The sequence below is a fragment of the Sminthopsis crassicaudata genome, chromosome 4 (genome assembly GCF_048593235.1).
Source record: "Sminthopsis crassicaudata isolate SCR6 chromosome 4, ASM4859323v1, whole genome shotgun sequence".
NCBI lineage: Eukaryota > Metazoa > Chordata > Mammalia > Dasyuromorphia > Dasyuridae > Sminthopsis > Sminthopsis crassicaudata.
Genome location: NC_133620.1, coordinates 312,359,279 through 312,378,608, shown reverse-complemented (window position 1 = coordinate 312,378,608; position 19,330 = coordinate 312,359,279). Strand labels below are relative to the sequence as shown.

Sequence of the window (19,330 nt, the reverse complement as noted above, 5' to 3'; positions counted from 1 at the left end):
AACTTGACTAAATTACATTATATTTCACTTGTTTGATAAAATTGGCTGTGAGATCTATTTCTGTATCCATGGTTTGTTTAAAAAAAAAAAAAAGCCAAAACTAAGCCATAAAAATGCAGAGTACTAAATTAATTCTTTGATTAATGACATAATGAAAAATGTTTAATGGTCTTCAGTCTCAGCAGATTAATTGACTGTCCTAAGCTTGTGGGATGAATTCTATAAACTGAAGAGGTGATAGGCTTTCCTACCCATTCCTCAACATTTAACAGGGAATGCTCTCTAAATAATTATATGATAAATGTTAGAAACAGGTCACAAAGAAAGAGGAGAGAAAAACTTCAATGATCTTCAGCAAAAGATGTAAATTGGCAGGCTTTGGACAGATGCTGGGAATGAGAATGATGTAAATGGTGTTCCCCTTGATCTTTGGGGGAGTGGGGGTGGACCTGGGTTAGTAAAACCCTAAAATCTCAACCCCTCCTGGCGTCTGGAAGGGGTCCCACTCTCATGTTCATAAGGGAAACTCCCATAGCAACCTCCACTTACAATTCAATTGGGGATCATAATCACCACCCTTTATTGAGTTGAAAATTAGACCTTCAAATTCATCTGGAGATCGCTCCCTAGCTCTGGGCCACAAAAACCCAATATAATCAAAGAATGACCCCCCAAACCTCTGCTAATTCCTTTTGGAAGAGCCCCCTGAATAGTTTCTCAATGTAAATCCATCTTTGCTAACCTACCTTTGCTAATCCCTTTTGGAACTAGGCCTCTGGAAAGTTATTTCTCAGTGCAATAAACCCTTATTTGCCACAAGCTTTGTCTGCTTTCAGAATTGCAATTCTTTTACAAAAACCCTGTAATACTGGCCAGGGATCTCTCAACTCTCATTTCTCACACCTCAACAAGAATGCTACCAAAGTTCTCAGCTGCTTCTGGAGGCCTGTGGAGTTCCTAGTCCTCTACCAATCCCTATTCACACTAACACAAGAACTAGTATCCATGATAGGGTTATAAGACAACTCTTCAGCAACAAGGTGATTTGAAGCATGATATTTTTGCTCTTGTGACAGGACCAGTTTTCCTAATGCAACATCTTTCAGCCCCAATTCCCTTTATTATTCCAGCTTCTGAATGAGGCATTAAAAATTCTCTGCATGTGGTTTGGACCTGTCAGAGTCGATGGTTCTTGGTACTGATCCTCCATATTTCCAGGTGGAAATGAGGGGGTCTATCCAAAGAAGTTTAGTGTTACTATATACTTGCTGAATATTTTTACTGGGACAGGGTAAATGAAACCTCCACTGTTAAGTTTTCAGTGACTCTCAAGTGCTTCATTTCACTTCAAAATTGAACCTAAACTAAGAGTGTTTGAAGTTCAAGCTACATCTACAACAGCTCATGCAGAGAATATTTGCTTTCAATGTCATTTCTCATCAGCAATTCTACTTCTCAAGAATATGTGAAGGTTTAAGAGTACTAACCAGCCATAACACCTTTTAGATTGGACTTTCATAGCAACTTAACCTTTGCACATATTCAAGTCCTTCAATACCTTCAGATATAAATGCTAAGCTTTTTGTTTGTTTTAGGAGTGGGGAGGTGAAGAGAAGTTTATGATTTGTTATGCTTTACTCAAAACTTTTAAAAAGCAACCTCAAAATTGTATTGGGAGTTTTGAGGGTAATCTATACAATTCATTTTTTGTTTTACTCTACTAAATAACTGTATAATTAGCCAAATAATCAGATTTTGGTCAGATAAAAATTTAGCCTTGTATCATTGAAATTTATTCTTTGTTTGGAATTTCCTTAGGTTCGAAGAATCACAAGAGATACATCCTTCTGGTGATGTGTTAACTGAATAATAAAATAATCTTTCTTCAAGAAAGATTCATTCCAAGAAAGAAAATTTCAAGAAAATGTGCTTCCCATAGCAAACTCTAGTCTACACTGAGATCCTTTTAAGCTCTACTATTCAGACAAGAACCTCTCCCTTTTATCTAATTGAGCTATGTAATGTTATCATATCGTTAAGAATGATTATCAACTTTTTAAAGATCATAGGATATAATAAGCCTGTGTAATTTGTTCAGTCATCCAAAAACTCTTGACTCATAAAACATAGAAGTCACCTAGATCTCATGGCATGGCAATTACCTTATAAAAGAGACATGCTACCCTCTATCTCCCAACTTACCCCTCAAATACAAAAAAGAATATAAGTATGCTGAAAGGTATGTTAGGTTATACACAAAATTCAATTTCAGTGAAATAAAGTGGAGAATGGACTAGACACAGATTATTCAAAACTTAACTGAACAGAATTTTGATGTTGCCTTGAAGAAGGCTGTTTTGGGCTGGGCCTGATTCAAAGCAATCCTCAGATAGTTGAAGTATGATTTGAAACAAAACAAGACACTAAGAAGATCAAATACATTCTTTCTGTTTAACATCTTTCAATAGTTAATAAAAAGGAGATTTAATTAACTATAAGGTAAGCAAAGCTCCCTTGTTTATAAGTTGTCCATGGTGTTCTAATAGCTAAGTATCAGATAGTTCCTCGTAGCTGATTTATATTCAGGAGACAAGAAAGTGATGCTAATAGCTTGAACTTTTATTCCCATGTGTCAATTAAATCTTACAGATGGTTTCACTATCTTTAAAAAAAAAAGACTAACTTGCACAGGGTATTGCTCCCACCACACATGCCTATTTTTCTATCTGCTGTTCAATTCCACAACAGAATTATGTTACTAACATGCTGGAAAAATATAATTTATAGACTGTATTAAGAGAGATGATAGCAAAATGGGACAAAATATTGTCTTTTATAGCCCAGTTTCTTAAACTGTGGGTTGTAACCCCATATTGGATCTCAAAACTGAATGTCAGGGTCATGAAATTGTTATTTGATTTGTATACTATTTCATATATCCATGTCACATAAAACTTTTCTTGGGCAAAAAAAGAAAAGAAGTGAAAAAAAAGTTTAAGAAGCCCTACTATATAACATATATTTGTACATACAATGTACAAAGTATCATTGCCAAATCCAGTGAAGATAGCTAAGCCCCAAGCTTGAGAAAATGTCAAGGAACAGGCATTTCTAGCTTCTAGCTTCATGAATTTTATGAGCTACATTAGGGGAAGCACAATTTTACTATTCTAACAACAAAGAAATGTGTTTTTCCAATATATTCTTCTACTGGTTTAACAATATTTCAGTATGGAAATAAGAGTCTAATATTTTCTAAAATGGCTTTACAGTGAATACTGCAGAACATATCTATCCTGTACTTCAAGGAATAACTGCACCTTCATAATAACATTAATTTTTCTTGTTTTTTTCCTTTCCTTTTCTTTTTTTTTTTTTTAAATTAAAGCTTATTTACAAAGCATATGCATGGGTCATTTTTCCAACATTGATCCTTACATAACTTTTTGTTCCAAATTTTCCCCTCCTTTCCCCCACCCCCTCCCTTAGCTGGCAGGTAATCCAATACATGTTAAATATGTTGAAATATATGTTAGATCCAATATATGTATACATATTTAAACAGTTAAATTGTTGCGCAAGAAAAATCAGATCAAGAAGGAAGAAAAAAACTGAGAAAACAAAATGCAAACAAGTAACAACAGAGTGAGTGAGAATGAATAGAATTAACTTTTCAATTGCTATGAAGAAACTACTCACTTAAATCTTCCAAACTAATTGCTCTTATTAGGCCAATATGCTAATGAATTTTTTTTCCTGAAACAGAAGTTAGTTAAGACTTATTTTTAAGTGACATGTGCAAAGATAGGGTGAAGGGAGGGAAAGAGGGATGTTACTACCTCATGTGGTGCTCCTTTGAAAACACTTGCAGACTGGTAGATGGTTTCAGTCCAGAGTTTTAAGTCTTCATTTTCTAGTTCCTCTGCAGTCCTGTACAGAGATTTGGGAACTAGCCCACCCTCTGGCACTTCACACTAGAAATATAAACAAACCAAATAAAGCTGTACAAATACAAACTAATCTGTTAACAGAACATACTGGCAAATATCACACCCTGATATATTTTAGTCCTTTCAAATATAAGAAAAAGGAAAATACTAGTTTTGAATCAAAATATCCTGCAAACAATTTAAAATGAAAGCTGTAGGCCTAAATACAAGTCAAATTTATCAAAATTCTTTGATTTTGGTGTTTTTTTGGTTTGTTTTTGCTAAGACAATTGGGGTTAAGTGATTTGCTTAGGGTCACACAGCTAGGAAGTGTTAAGTATCTGAGGCCATATTAGAATTCAAGTCCTCCGAATTTCGGGGATAGTACTCTTATCCATTGTGCCACCTATCTGCCCAGATTTAGTTTAAGTAAAGGAAGCTGAAATCAGAAACTTCACATTTTATAAATATTCCCAGGGACTGGCTTGATTCCAAAGTTCATAAAATTCAGACTCCTTGCATTAACAAAAATCATGGCCACCCATATTTTGAGCAATTATAGATATTGCAGCTTAAATATGTGGTTAGTCACACGGGGGCCATGATCCATCTTTAAATGACTGACAAAATTACATAATTTATATGAGTTATAAGAGCACAGGTGTGGAAAGACAACTTAACCTGTTTAAACCATAACAACTGATAACAATAACTTAACATTTAAATAGCTCTTTAAGCTTTGCAGAACACATTATAAATATCACTGCAATTTATCCTCACATCTACTCAGCAGGTAGATTTTTCTCTTTTACAGATGAACTGAAACAGAAAGTAATTAAATGACTTATTCAGGATCATACAGCTAGTAAATGTCCAAGACTGGATTTGAACTCAGATCTTCCTGACTGCAGATCTAGTACTCTATCCATTGTATCACCTAGCTATCTATACAGTACATTGATTAATGAGTTAAAATAAGTTATCTGTTCTGAAATACTAGAATAATATAGCTCAGGAACAAAGAGGTATTATACACTTAAACATGACTATCCCTATTAGCTATAAAATGATTTTATGAGTACCAAAGGAAGTGCTATAGAGGAAATAAATGTGGTCAAAATCTGTTTGCGGCTAGTATTCTTTTTCAATAAATAAGCAACAAAATAGGAGCCATTTCTTACATACATAAAAGATGTTACCTATTTCTACAGATATGTTGACATAATAATTATTTGATGAATTATGGATTTCTAATTAATTGCTTTTTGTCTCTGCCCTTTAGATAGCTGGATTTTCCTCTAACTAGGAATGATAAATTAGTAAGTTGATTTGAGTGTCTTTTTTTTTTTTTTTTTTTAAATGTGGCTTATCCATTTGGGCAAATCATTTTCTGTGATCCCAATTTAAACAAATGAGGTAAATTCAAAGTATTTACATTTTAAAAGGGTGAGTGTTCAGTTAATAGATGCTTGACATTCAGGGCCAAGAACTTCTTCCTATAGTGATAAGTATATACCAAATCACAGAAAATCTTCATTTTAGGTTAGCTTTAGTTGCTACTGTGTGACCTTATTACCCTCTAACTGTTTGAAATGGGGTAAAATCACTTACCTTTTGCTTGCCTCAAGTTTTAATAATCATAAAATGATGGGTTTTGTATAACAAAGGTTTCCTAACATCCTATAGGATATGTATTTATATAAAAAATTAGTTTTGCTGGAATTATTCAGGAGTACCCAAAATATGGCCTACGTGAATCTTCTACTTCCAAAACACACACAAAAATTAAGGACTGCATCATGGCTTAAGGTTTAAGAAAAAAAAACTCAAAAGAATATAAAATTCAGTGACTAAGGAGAAGAAATAATATAAAATTGAAAACTGACAGATAAAAGGGAAAATGAATTGTAAAGCAAGAATTTTCATTACAAAGCAAAACAAAACAAAAAAACTTAAAGTAAAATAGTAAATGCTAATTTAAAAAAAATCAAGTGCTATTTTATTCAGCTTAATTTTGTAAGATGTGAAAGATTATTACTACTGCCTAAAAACAAGTCCTTTCTCAATAGTATATCTTTCAAAGAATTTTTTAAAAATAAACTCCCCCAAAATCCAAACCAATACAGTTACATACAACACATTCATCATTCCATACTTATAACCTACCACCTTTTTTTTTTGCTTGCTCAATTTTGAAATGGGGAAGCTAAGTGGTTCAGTGAATAGAGTGCAGAACCTTAAGTCAGGAAGAATCATTTTTCCTAGTTCTGACCTCAGAACTACCTGTGTGATCCTGGGCTGTAATGGGCCAGAACTCTGGAGAAATGTACTTGAAACAAGGATTCTTACAATAAGGTGTTAAATCAGTGGAACTGATAAGACAATGGTCTAGTTTAGCATATGAGTTCTCTAGTTCAGCTTGATTGATTTAATCATACAATAAGGTGTTAACTCAGTAGAATTGATAAGACAATGGTTATCTAATTTATAGGTTATCTAGTTTATATATACTTAGTACTTAGCATGGTGATGTAATAGTTGATGTAATTGTAATAGAGTATTTAAACTGAAGACAAAGTCAGCCAGATTCTATCTTTGATCAGCCTCCTGGTAGTTTCTCCTGCCTCCTGCATTCCTCCCCTGAAACCAAGACCCATTCGGAGGTCCCCCAGAAAGCTAGCCCATGCCCAGGCGAAGGAGACAGACTGTGAAGGATTTTATTCCTGACTATTCACGTGGTGATAATTCTACTGAAACCAAGTCCCGTTTGGAGGACCTCCAAAAAGCTAACCAGAACATTACACTGGGCAAGTTACTTAATCCTGTTTACCTCCATTTCCTCATCTGTAAAATGAGCTGTAGAAGAAAACAGCAAACCACAATAGTATCTTTGCAAAAAAAACAAAACAAAACAAAACAAAAAACTTCAAACAGGATCACAAACAGTTGAACATGACTGAAAATAACTCAACAATAATTTTCAATGATAGGACAATAAAATCCAACATGTGAATCAATTGGCCAATAAACAAGCATTTATTAAGGATCTAATCTATCATGTTCCAGTTACAGTACTACGTGCTGGGTATACAAAGATAAAATAATGAAATGATCTTCACTCTCAAGGAGCTTAAATTTAAAAAGTAGAGTTATATATAAGATTTATTTGCAAACTGTTTCATTATTTGATTTTCAAAGATTCTTACACTGCAAAGGGATTTTCATTAGGATACTTTTAAATATGAAATTCTTTTGATAGACTTAAATATTATTTGAATTATAATTTGAATGATAATTTAAGCTCTATATGTTTAAATATTAAATATTATCAGTACAGAAGAACTTTCATATTTGCTAATATAGAAATTAGCATTTGGCAAACTTGCTATATTTTACCAGAAATAAAACTAAATAGGAGATACTTCAAAATCCACTAAATTAAAATAAGTGCTTATGCAAAATAAATAAATATCTGCCTTATTGTTTTTGGTGGGGGTGGTGGTAGAGAAGTGGGAAAAAGGAGTCTAATATTCTACAAGGCTTAAATATTTACCATACACTCTCCACTCAGGAAATCCGGGATAATTTCCTTATCAATATAATCCAGTAAACCCCCTGGACCCTGGTAGTCATTGCCTGCATAAATAAGGAACTTCTTTCTTGTGTTGTCATCAATGAATGGGCTAACCTGTGGACAAGAAAAAAGAGAACATTCTAGCAAGTTTCTAGACTTTTAAAATTACATTTCTTAACCTTTATATGTAAATGTAAAACTATTATTAATCTTTAATAGTTTTACACAATTTTTCCATAAAGTACTTTAGCATACCACGCTGTGCAGAAAAATCAACTAATTTTATTCTTTTTGATAGTTTTTATTATTTTTTTTAAATTAATTTTATTCTAATGCTTTTTTTAATCACAGAAGGTAAAGAGTGAGAGTTGTGAAAGGTGAAAAGATGTTTGAGAGTGCTGGCTCTGTTCAAAGGAAAGGCCTAGTCTGACAGGACTCTCTTCTTTCCCCATAGAAATCAGTAAGAGGGAGAGATCACAAGATTCTAGGTCTCCTCAAATCAGAAAAAGATAAATCAGAGAAGAGAAAAAGAAAAGAAGAAAGGAAACCATTAGATTAAAGGAAGAAATGAAAACTTTGAAGCAGAAAGCTCATATGGACTGATTTTTAAGACTTGCTTATCAAAAACATATATCTGTTCCATTTTTAAGTGTTGTTACAAGCATGAAACAGGACAAGGAAAAAAAAAAACAATTGCTATCAAGGACTGCATAAAATTACTGAATCAAATTCCAGCTCTATTGGGGCAATACTAAGGAGAACAGAATTATATTTGAGAATTAATAAGCAGATTATGCAGCTTTCACTGTCCCATGTAAACAAAGAAAAGCTATTCAACAGGGCAAAGTACTCTACCCTCTTGTTTTACTGTCAGAATGAAATCTATTTACTGGTATGACAGAACTAATTTGATTTTGTTGTACAGAGCTTCTATCTCTGCAAATCATTTGTCCTCTTCCAAAAGGAGAGATAACCTCTGAGTAGAACAACCATCATTTGCTCAATTCCAGGAAACAGAACCAAGTACACCTAAGTAATCAAAGAAATTAGTTCCCATCCTCCCCTCCCCATATTCTCTCCAAATATACCACCAAAACTCTTGTCTTCATCAAACATTTTATTATTTTTCTTAATAAAAGTCATATATAGGGGGCAGCTAGGTGGCACAGTGGATAGAGCACCAGCCTTGAATTCAGGAGGACCCGAGTTCAAATCTGGTCTCAGACACTTAACACTTCCTAGCTGTGCGACCTTGGGCAAGTCACTTAACCCCAGCCTCAGAAAAATAAAATAAAAGTCATATATAAATTAAAACCTTCAAAAAATACTTTCCATGCTTCTTTTGTAAAATTTTACTACTACATAAGTATAATTCTATATAGAGTTTTTCATATGATAAAGCAACTAGCTTAGTATTCAAACTCACCAGTGTCCATAAGACAGGAAATACCCTTGGAGCTCGGAGTATAAGAAGGCGACCCAATGTTTCAGGGTAATTGGCTTCAACAACTTCAATGATCCTGAGTAGTGCTTTCACCCCAGGTCTCCATAAATGCCTCATATTCAATCCTTCCAAATCTACTAGACAGGTCCATGAACTACCAATATTAAAAATATTTTTTTTCATTTACAAATGTAGTAACAGTTGATGTCTAAGGACTCTTTCAGTTAAAAATCTATTATCAGGGCATCTAGGTAGCATAGTGGATAAATTAGCACTAGAATCAGGAGAACCTGAGTTCAAATTCAATCTCAGATACTTATTAGCTATGTTACCCTGGGCAAGTCATATAATCCCAATTGCTAATATCCATTTCACAATTTAGGAGGCACTTTCCCCCCCACCCTTTTTTTGGCAAAGCTCTTAATATCTATATACATGTTCTGCAATTTTACCAGGCAAATTTTTATTTGGCAATATATTCAATCTTATCACAGTTACTTCTGTTACATAACAGCTATGTAACTAAGTATAAGTCACTCAAAAACAGTACCTTAAACACTAAATATGGAAGTTGTCTAGAAGCTGCTAGTTTAAGCAAAGGAAGTTTCTTCACTGGGAAGCTCCCAAAAGCAAAATTTTAAAATGTGTGTGCATTCAACATACATACATACATACACACACACACACACACTCTCACTCTTTTTCTTCCCCTTATCTCTTCTTTGTTAGAATAGTAGGCAGGTTCAAGAAAATAAATTTTAATAGAACCAATTCATTAGTTTTTGGGGGGAGAGGACATTATTAAATGAGGTATTTGGGAACTCAAAAAAAAAAAAAAAAAAAAACCCCACCACCCAAGAATGTATCTGTTTATAGGGTATCTGTTTTGTTGAGTCATTACCAAGAATTAGTTGTCCAGAACTATCTATAATCTTTACATGATTCCTTATGAATAACACAGCATATGCTTTTAATTAATGAAAGCAGACAAGTACATTAATAATAATAAAATATGGTCATAATTTTTAAGGTCAGAGAATTAATTGATCAACATTCAGATCTAAAATTATGGTCCCCTTCATATCATGAGTTAGCTAAATGAACTCAACCAGAATGACATGATCAGTAATCCCTTATAGACAAATACACATGTGAATATACATATACATATTTATAGAACTCCATCACACAGTAGTTTCCAATTTTTCCTCAGCTGATGTGAAATCCCCTTCTTTTTGTTTTATAATTGTCTTGCCAATTTTTTGAGTTCTTGTTTTATACAATTTTTAAAAAATCTATGGACTTTATTGGAAAATTCCCTCCAAATCTGATATCTTTAACTGATAAAATAATAAGCAGTTCTTTTTGTCTCCTTATAATGACAACTGATTCATTTGAATTAAGATTATGTATAAAATTTTATTATAATTGGTATTAATGTACTTTACCTATTTTCTTTATTATTTGCTTTATGAGTTCAGGATAGCTCTTCTGATTGACAGATCATATTTTTTTCTGTTTTTTTGTTTTTAACTGATTTTGAACTTTAGTCTAACAAAATGGTGGCCTGTATACACACAAGAGAGATGACTGATGAATGATTCATGCATCAATAATAAATCTTTTCTCCATCTGTTAAGATAGCAATTTGATGTGGGTTTTTTTGTGTATATGTGATGTGATTCACTGTTCATTGTTTCAAAGAAAATATTAATCATATAAAAAATTCCATGAAGTTTACAGCTGTGACTTCTTTCATTCCCAATCAAGTCATTAAATATTGAGAAATGGACAGCCAGATTGGTACATTGTTTTACTTTATCCATAAGAAGAAAACCAAAAAGACCAATAGCATATTGGGCACTGCAGCATAATAGGTGGTTAGAAAAGAACTGATAGGTATGAATGGGGTTTGTAACCTTCATTGATGAAATTCCTTCCAATCCAGATGAAGAGAACACAAAACCATTTGAGTATTACAATATTATGATGCTAGTAAAATTTATATTACTTATTTGATAAATCAGATTATTATTCACCTTATGCCACAATGACTTTATGGGTCAAATGCTTCTTTCAATATCCTATATCACAAGTTTATTCATTTTTCTTATTCAGATAAAATAACAACAGCATAAATCAATGAACTTTGACTCCTGGAAAAATACTAGAATGAATTATAAAGAGATGGCTAGGAACATCTAGAAAAGTGATTTCAAAGAAGTCACTTAACATCACATGAAGGACAGCTCAATTCCTTTCTTGAAAAGGTTAGTAAACTGGCAAATCAGAAAGCCTGTAAATGAAGTTTACCTAAAATTTAGCAAAACATTTGTGATACCCTATTTTATGGATAAAATGGCTAAGTATTTGGACTAATAATTAATTAATAATTAAAGTGGATTATTTATAGTTAAATATCACTTTGATAGGCAGTTTCCATTGGAATGATCAAAGGATCTATATTTAGTCAAATGATAATAAGGAATTAACAAAGAGCCTATTTATTACTGTCTCAGGTACTCTGCTATGTGTTGCAGATAATATTTAAAAAAAAAAAAAAAAAAAAGGTAAAAACATTCCCTGTTCTCAAAGAACTCAGCCTAATAGGGTAGATAAAATGTAAAAAACTACATACAAATAAAATATATACAGGATGAACTGTAGGTAATTCTGAAGGGAAGACACTCAGATTAAGGACTAGAAAAACCTGCTTGAAGAATTTTAGCTGAGACTTGAAGACAGTCAGGGAAGCCAGGAGACAGAGATGAGAAGAAAATAATGGAGAAAAGGCAGTGAAAATACTAGGAGTTATGGCATGAAGTATCATATGTGAGGCCAATGTCAGGATTTACAAAATCTGTGGTATTGTAACACATATTTATTATTAATAATTAATATTTAACATATATATTAAAAATATAATTTAATTTATATATTTTTATATTTATATATTATATAAATATTTATATAATATATTATATAAATATTTATATAATATATTATATAAATATTTATATATTATATATATATATTTATAAAATTTAATATATATATTAAAAATATATATAAATATATATAAAATATATAATTAATTATATTAATATAATAATAAAGTTAATAATAATTAATTATTAATATTAATATTGTAACAATAGAAAAAGGACAGGTAATAAAGGGCTTTAAACACCAAAGAATTTTATATTTGATCCTGAAAATCACAGAGTCAGACTTGTGCCTTACAAAGATGAGTTTGACAGCTCAATGCAAAATGGGCTGACATTTCAGACAAGATCAACTAGCAGGTTATTATAATAGATCAGGCATGAGGTAAGAAGGGTCTGAAACAGGATAGATGTAGTGTCAGTGAAAACTGTTGTGAAGGTAGAAATGTCGAGACTTGGCAACTGGTTGAACACAGGGAATAAACAAGAACAAGAACTTGTGGATGAAACCTAGGTTGCAAGCATGGGTGACTGGAAGGAATGGTAATACCCTCAACAGGAAAATTAGGAAGAAAAGTTAGAAGGAAAAGAGGTGATATTGTACTCACAGTAGACAATGTTAGACTCAGAAAGATCATCTCTCAAATGTTGCTTCAGCAATAGTTGTGCAATTCTAGCAAGTCAATTAATCTCTGAACTGCAATTTCTTTTAGGAAAATAATAGCTTCTGCCTCACATGGTTGTGAGAACTTTTTTTTTTTTTAAAGGGTGTAGCAAACTTTAAAGTAGTGTATAAATGTTATGATGATGGTGGTGGTGATGATGATGACCTGATCAAACCACATTTGAAAGTGTTCTGGTCTGAAAACACCAGTTTGGAAAACTGCAGAGCATCAAGAGAAGAGCAAATAGGATGAAATCTTCCAGTTCAAGTTGTATGAAGACAGTTGAAGAGAATATGTATGATCAGTTAGCAAAAGAGAAGATCTGGGGCTGCTACTTTATATATAGAAAAACGATGGTGTAGGAGGTAAAAGTTGGTGTCAGACTTCATATTAGAAAAAACTTCCTAATCATTAGAGCTGTCCAAGTGTAGAAGGAGCTGTGTAGCCTTAGGCTATATGATAATTACAAGCGATTATCACTTCATAAATAAGAGAAATGTCATAATAGGGCTTCTCCTTTCAAGCATGAATTGGATGATGACTGCAGAAGTCCTTTCCAACTTAATATTTTGTGTGAAATATATAATTAGCCCATGGCTTATATATTCATTGATACTTAGAAATGTCTAGAGTTTAAAAATAAAACAAGAACTGATTTTGTAGACAAGTTATTAGGAAGTAGAGCTTTACTTTCCATTTCATTGAAGAGTAGAATTTTTTAAATTTAAAACTGAGAAACACACAAAAATCTAATTTGGTGATTTATCTGTATATCTAAATTTTTCATATCACATCACATCACATCACATCAATGTTCATTCCTAGAACAGTGTATAAATTCAAAAACTTTGCCTGTTTATTTGGTAGTTCTCAAAGACCCCTTTTTAGGGGGACCATGAGGTCAAAATTATTAAAACATACCTCTATTTTTCAACTGTATCTGTATGAGATCAGATTTTCTTTAACCAAAATCATATCACAACAGATTGAATAAAAAAGCAGATATAAGAATCCAGCTACCTTCTATAAAGTCAGACATTAAGGAGATTAAGAAAAATAAGTAAAAATAATGCCAGTAATTTTTTTGTTTTTGAAAATATTTTCCTTTTACAACATGTTTATTATTTCCTTTTATAAAATGTTTATTATTTTAAATTAATAAGTATTTTAAAGATTTTATAACTTTTAATTTCTAATATGAAAAATATCAATTGGTCACTAAGGATAAAAGAGACAACAAAGTGTTTTACAATACTTTCACATATAATGACACATTTTATCTTCGTGACTGCTCTGTAAAGTTAATTATGGCAGCCAAAACCAGCAAATCTTCCCTAATCTATCTGAACATCATATTGTACATATGATAATAAATGAATGCTCAGGATCCTCATTTTATATTTCATCTCTTTCAAAAGCAAAATAAGATTTTAGTTTTTCCAATGATTGATTGCAAAGTTCTTCAGACACATAGGCAATTTTCTTTTATAAAGGATAGATAGGAAGTGGCAAGTGCCGGGTTAATCAAAACATTATCATGATCTCTACCACTACTTTCTCTCAGATTCTGGGTCCAAGAAGCTACAGGGGGAAAAACATATCTACCCACTTTTCCAGCCTAGCCTCCAAAGTTTCTGTCCAGGAAAGCAATACCTGTGGAGATGTGACCTAATAAATGTCTTACAGATGACACAGCCCCAATCTTCTAAGCAGCCAGAGCTACTTAAGACCTGGAATAACATGTATAAATGTTATGATTATGATAGTGATGATGATGATGACCTGATCAAACCACATTTGAAAGTATTCTGGTCTGAAAAACTGCAGAGTATCAAGAGGAGTCAAAGAGAGCAATGAGGAGGGTGAAAAGAATTGAGTTCAAGTTGTATGAGGACAGTTGGCACTGTCAAAAACCTGAACATCAAAAATGGATCACACATGTAAACAAGGGAAAAGATAATAAAAAAGCTATACTACACTACCTACGTTGCTAGTGTACCCTAAGAACCACTAGATCTTTCCCTCTGATTTGTACCTGAAACCTCCTACGTGTTACATTGTTTCCCCATTTCACACTGTGAGTTCTATAAGAGAAGGAATGTCTGGCTTGTCTCTGTGTATCCCCAGCGTTTAACACAGTAAATCCTTAATAAATGCTTTTCCATTTATTCATTTCTTTCCACCATATCTACAACAATATTTGTATATGATTCAACATGCGTCATTTAAAACAAATCAACAGTTACACACAGTACAATCAAAGCTTTTATATCTAGGAGATTCCATAAACAGCCTTATATAATACAAATAATTCTTTTGCACCACATAGTTTTGATGCCAAAAATTTGTTTTTGCGTAAGCTCATTAATCCTGTAGGTACAATTTCAAGATACTATATAAATTTATTGGGTTTCATGCTATATTTAGCTAAGTCTTTTGTAGAAAGCAAATAGATGATGATCAGCTGTGTTAGACTTAGCTCTTCTCAGCAATTCAGTAATCCAAGGCAATTCCAATAAACTTTGGATGGAAAATGCCATCTGCATCTAGAGAACTATGGAGACCGAATGCGGATTGAAGCATATTATTTTCGCTTTTTTTTTTCTTTCTTTCTCATCATGGGTTTCTATCCCAATGAGATTCATATGGAAATATGTAAAAAAAAATGAATATATATATATATAATATATATATATATATATATATATATATATATATATATAAAGAAAAAAAAAGCAAACAGAGGACTTTCCTCTTTGTGAATCTTAATTATAACTGTACTAATAAATCATCATTTGGACTTTTTTCCTTTATAGTTCTATGTTTCTGTTACTAATTTATTCTAATTATGTATTTATCCAATTTGCTATATTGGACTAACCAAAACTAATGATGATGAAAAATATAAAGACATTATGATATTCTTTACTTATACATAAAAATTTCACAGCCCCACTAATTTCTTCTGAATGGCTTGAAAATTGTTTATAAGTAAACAATTTTTTCACATATTTCACATTCAAAGTGTATATCTAGTAGCACAATAATATATAATTCATAGATTATGAACTTATATTACTTGAAAACACTACTGTGGTAGATCATGCTAAAGTTAAATTGAACACACACTTACATTTGACTTTGCACATATCACAGTATTGAGTTAATTTTGAGTTGGAAGGAGTTTGTCATCCTAGCTTCACTATGGGAACTTTATTTTAACTAAAATAGATATATTATGCATGAATTATACTAAAATATGTGCAGTAATTTCCACCTCTGCTTTGTACTTCCTTAAAATATAAATTTACATTCCTCTACTCCCACGCTATGATAATGCCCACAAGTTGAAAATTTTTTATTTTCATCTCTTTTTTAACTTCTAGAACTCAAAAACTACTATTTTTCAAGACTTTAGACACTGCCTTAAACAACTCTCAAACTATTTAATAGAGAGTCTTATTGGGCTAAATACAATTATAAAATCCTATGCTTACCTGATAGGTCGACCAAACACTTTTGTATTTTCTTCACATCTTCTTAATCCTTCTTCATTTATTGAGAGAACCTGTGTATTTATAGAACACCCACAAAAATATTTACCTTTGTTAGGCATAACTACAGAATTATGATGAAAAGACAATAAAAATTAATGTTCTCTAAGAATGATGCTCTTTGCTATACAAATAATACTATGCAAGGACATCTGCACTTAAAGTCATAGATTTAGATATTTTATGGGTCATTAGAGAATACATTTAGAGTTAAAGGGGTTTTCTGTTGGTCTTCTAATACAATTTCTCATCTCAGAGATAAAGAAACTAAGTCCTAAGAAATTCACCCAAGGTCATAAAGGCAGAAAAAAGTAGCACAGGCATGATTAAAACTGAGGTTCTCTGCCTCTAAATATAGTACTTTTTGTCATTCATATACACAGGACACAAGAATGTTAAAAGCAGTATTTCTGGATACAAAAACCAGGATATTTTGTTTACATGGAAATATAGACATACTATATTTTATTAATTATTAGCCATCCAAAATGACATATTTACATTAGTCAACAAATATTTAAAGAAAAAAGTTTGAAACTCCTCATATATCTTCAGAATGGAGTTAGAATACTCCTAAATGTGAGAGCATTTTGGCACCATATATTGTCTTAGCCTAGACATACAATAAATGTCAAAAATATAAGTACATTAAGTTTCTCGAGCATACAATTTGGATATTTCTATCATCCCTCATAACTTAAATATGGAATAGTAACACTGTCTTCTCTTGGTGAAAGAATTGATCTTTCCCTCTCTTGTACTAGAAGTCATTCCTTTTACAACTTTTAATCATGGGTATACCAAGGTTCTGTCTGCCTGCCTCTCTTCTGTCAGGGAGGTCTCATCAGCTATTAATTCCTATTCAGATGACTACCAAATCAATATATGTAGCCTTAATATTTCTCTTTAGCTCCAGCATCACATCACCAACTGCCTATTACACATATGTTCTGCAGGCATCTCAAGTCAGTTTGTCCAAACCAGAACTTATTAATTTCTCCCTATAAACTTTCTCTTGGTTCCAGTCAGCGAGGTTTGCAACTTTGGTAGATTTCTCAACTACTTATGCTTAATATCTAATTGCCAAATTTTGTCATTTCTACATTCAAAAAATCTCTCCCATCTCTCTACCTACACAGCCATCACTCTGATCTAGGTTGTCAGTGCCCATCCCTTGTATTAATGCAAGTCTATTTAATGTACATCCTAACTAAAGCGCCTCCTTATTCTAATTTTTTTTTCCACAGAGCTTGTCAGTCTAAAAATATCATTCTCTTATTACTTCTTGGATTAAATACATAGTCTGCTTGACATTTAAATTTGCAGCCTTATTATATCTTACTCCTCTTCATGTTCCCCATGATCAAACTGGTAGTCTTACTGTTTTTCATAAACGGCAATCCATCTCCCATTTCTTCACCTTTGCATTGACTGTTTTCAATCCCAGGAAATGTCCTCCCTCTCCTCACTTCTACCTGTTAAAACTCAAGTACCTTAAACACTTAAGGTACTCAAGCACTACTTTCTAAAAAGTCTTTCTTACTCTTCCGGTTGCTAGTCCTCCTCTACTCTCCCCCAAATTTCCTTGTATCTATTTTGTATGTATTTTTTGTTTACACACACACACACACACACACACACACACACACACACACAGTCACCCCTGACAGAATGTAAACTCTCTGAAGGCAGGGATTATTTCACTTTTGTCTGCATTTCTAGTAACTAACACATAGCATAGACTAATGTAACATTCTAGTGATATTAACGTTGTAATAAAATACTAACAAGAATTTTTAAACATAAATATTAACACGAACACACACACACACACACACACACACACACACACACACACACACACACACTTACGTATCTCAGCAAAGCCTCTTCTCCAAGTGCTCTAACTAAACCTTTCGTATCCATCTGTCCCAGCCTAAGCACGTAGAGTGGACGCCCATCTAAGAAAAAGAGAGAGACTGAAAAATGAGTCATAGACCTTCTCTCCCATAATCTAGTTAAGTTGTACATTATTTCCCTATATTAAAAATAGCAATCATTTTCTACTGAGAATTTTCTATATATAACAAGATATTTTCAAACTGACCACATAATTCCATGAAGTATTAAGTTTAAGATTAATGGTCAAGTCAAAGATAAGAATAAAATTTAACTGTATTATATCTAAAATATTAAAGTCACTTTATTTTTAATACTAAAAAAGATTCCTGATAAAAACCTATTAATTATTAAATAAGCTATAAATGGCTGAAAGGGCTATAATTGTAATTTATTGGTTGAATCTTTTTTATGCTATGGAAATTTTCCATAATATATTTTACATGAGAATCATGGCAAATTATATACAGGAAAATATTATATTTTGTCCAAAAGCATTTCAGCACTACTTACATAAGTGGTAAGAACTCTGGCTTAGGAAAGAGATGACTTGTATTCTAATTCCAGGCTCTTAACTTTACTTCACTACTTCACTCAATGATCCTGGACCTCTCTAGGCTTCTATTTCCTAACATGTTAAAATGAGAAAAAGACTAAACTATCTCTAATGAAGGTCATTTTTAGTATTTTCATGGCAGGAATAAAACTCTTACACTTAGCCTTTACAGAAGCAATAGTGTTAACTTTCCCATAACCACCCCTCTTTGAGAATTTATCTTTGTAAATTACACATTTTTATATTGGAGTACATAACCTTCCTACATGAAATATTATATTTTAGCATTAACCCTTTGACTTGTAATTGTTCTTCTATGCTAGGGTAGAAGTAAGAACTGTGAAAAATGAAGCTTGGGCAAAAAGCTGCGCCTTTTCCTATCTTTTTTCCACTTTATTTAAATTGTTGTTCTATTGATTTCACTGGAGATGACATTGAATTTAGGAAAGAAAGACTTAAATAACTAGAGCTTGAAAGTCTCCAGAATACTGGATGGATCTTCCAAAGAAACGTTATAGAAAGAAATGGACAAGAATAGCACTGGATGAAAAACTAATAGATGGGTTGAGAACTGTAAGGATGTATGTAGCTTTTTGTTAAATTCTACACAACAACACCTATTTAACTGAGAAGGAAATAATAGAAATAAAATCCTTTGGCTGAAAACAAACTAAATCAGTAGAATTAGATCAATGCAGATATACTTTGTGTCCTAAATATTAATTTCATTACTTTAAATTATATTATTGGAAAAAGAATAACAG

General features: G+C 32.2%; 1 protein-coding gene across 1 annotated transcript in view; it reads right to left on the bottom strand.

Annotated features, from left to right (window-relative positions):
- Nucleotides 1-19,330, bottom strand: part of SEC14L1 (SEC14 like lipid binding 1) — a 95,844-nt gene that overhangs the window by 9,157 nt on the left and 67,357 nt on the right. The window contains exons 9-13 of the mRNA XM_074260227.1: nucleotides 17,984-18,072; nucleotides 16,055-16,125; nucleotides 8,930-9,101; nucleotides 7,483-7,617; nucleotides 3,840-3,974 (exon numbers count right to left, since the gene is read on the bottom strand). Coding sequence (XP_074116328.1) covers nucleotides 3,840-3,974; nucleotides 7,483-7,617; nucleotides 8,930-9,101; nucleotides 16,055-16,125; nucleotides 17,984-18,072 — 602 coding nt within the window. The remainder of the gene's footprint in view (nucleotides 1-3,839; nucleotides 3,975-7,482; nucleotides 7,618-8,929; nucleotides 9,102-16,054; nucleotides 16,126-17,983; nucleotides 18,073-19,330) is intronic.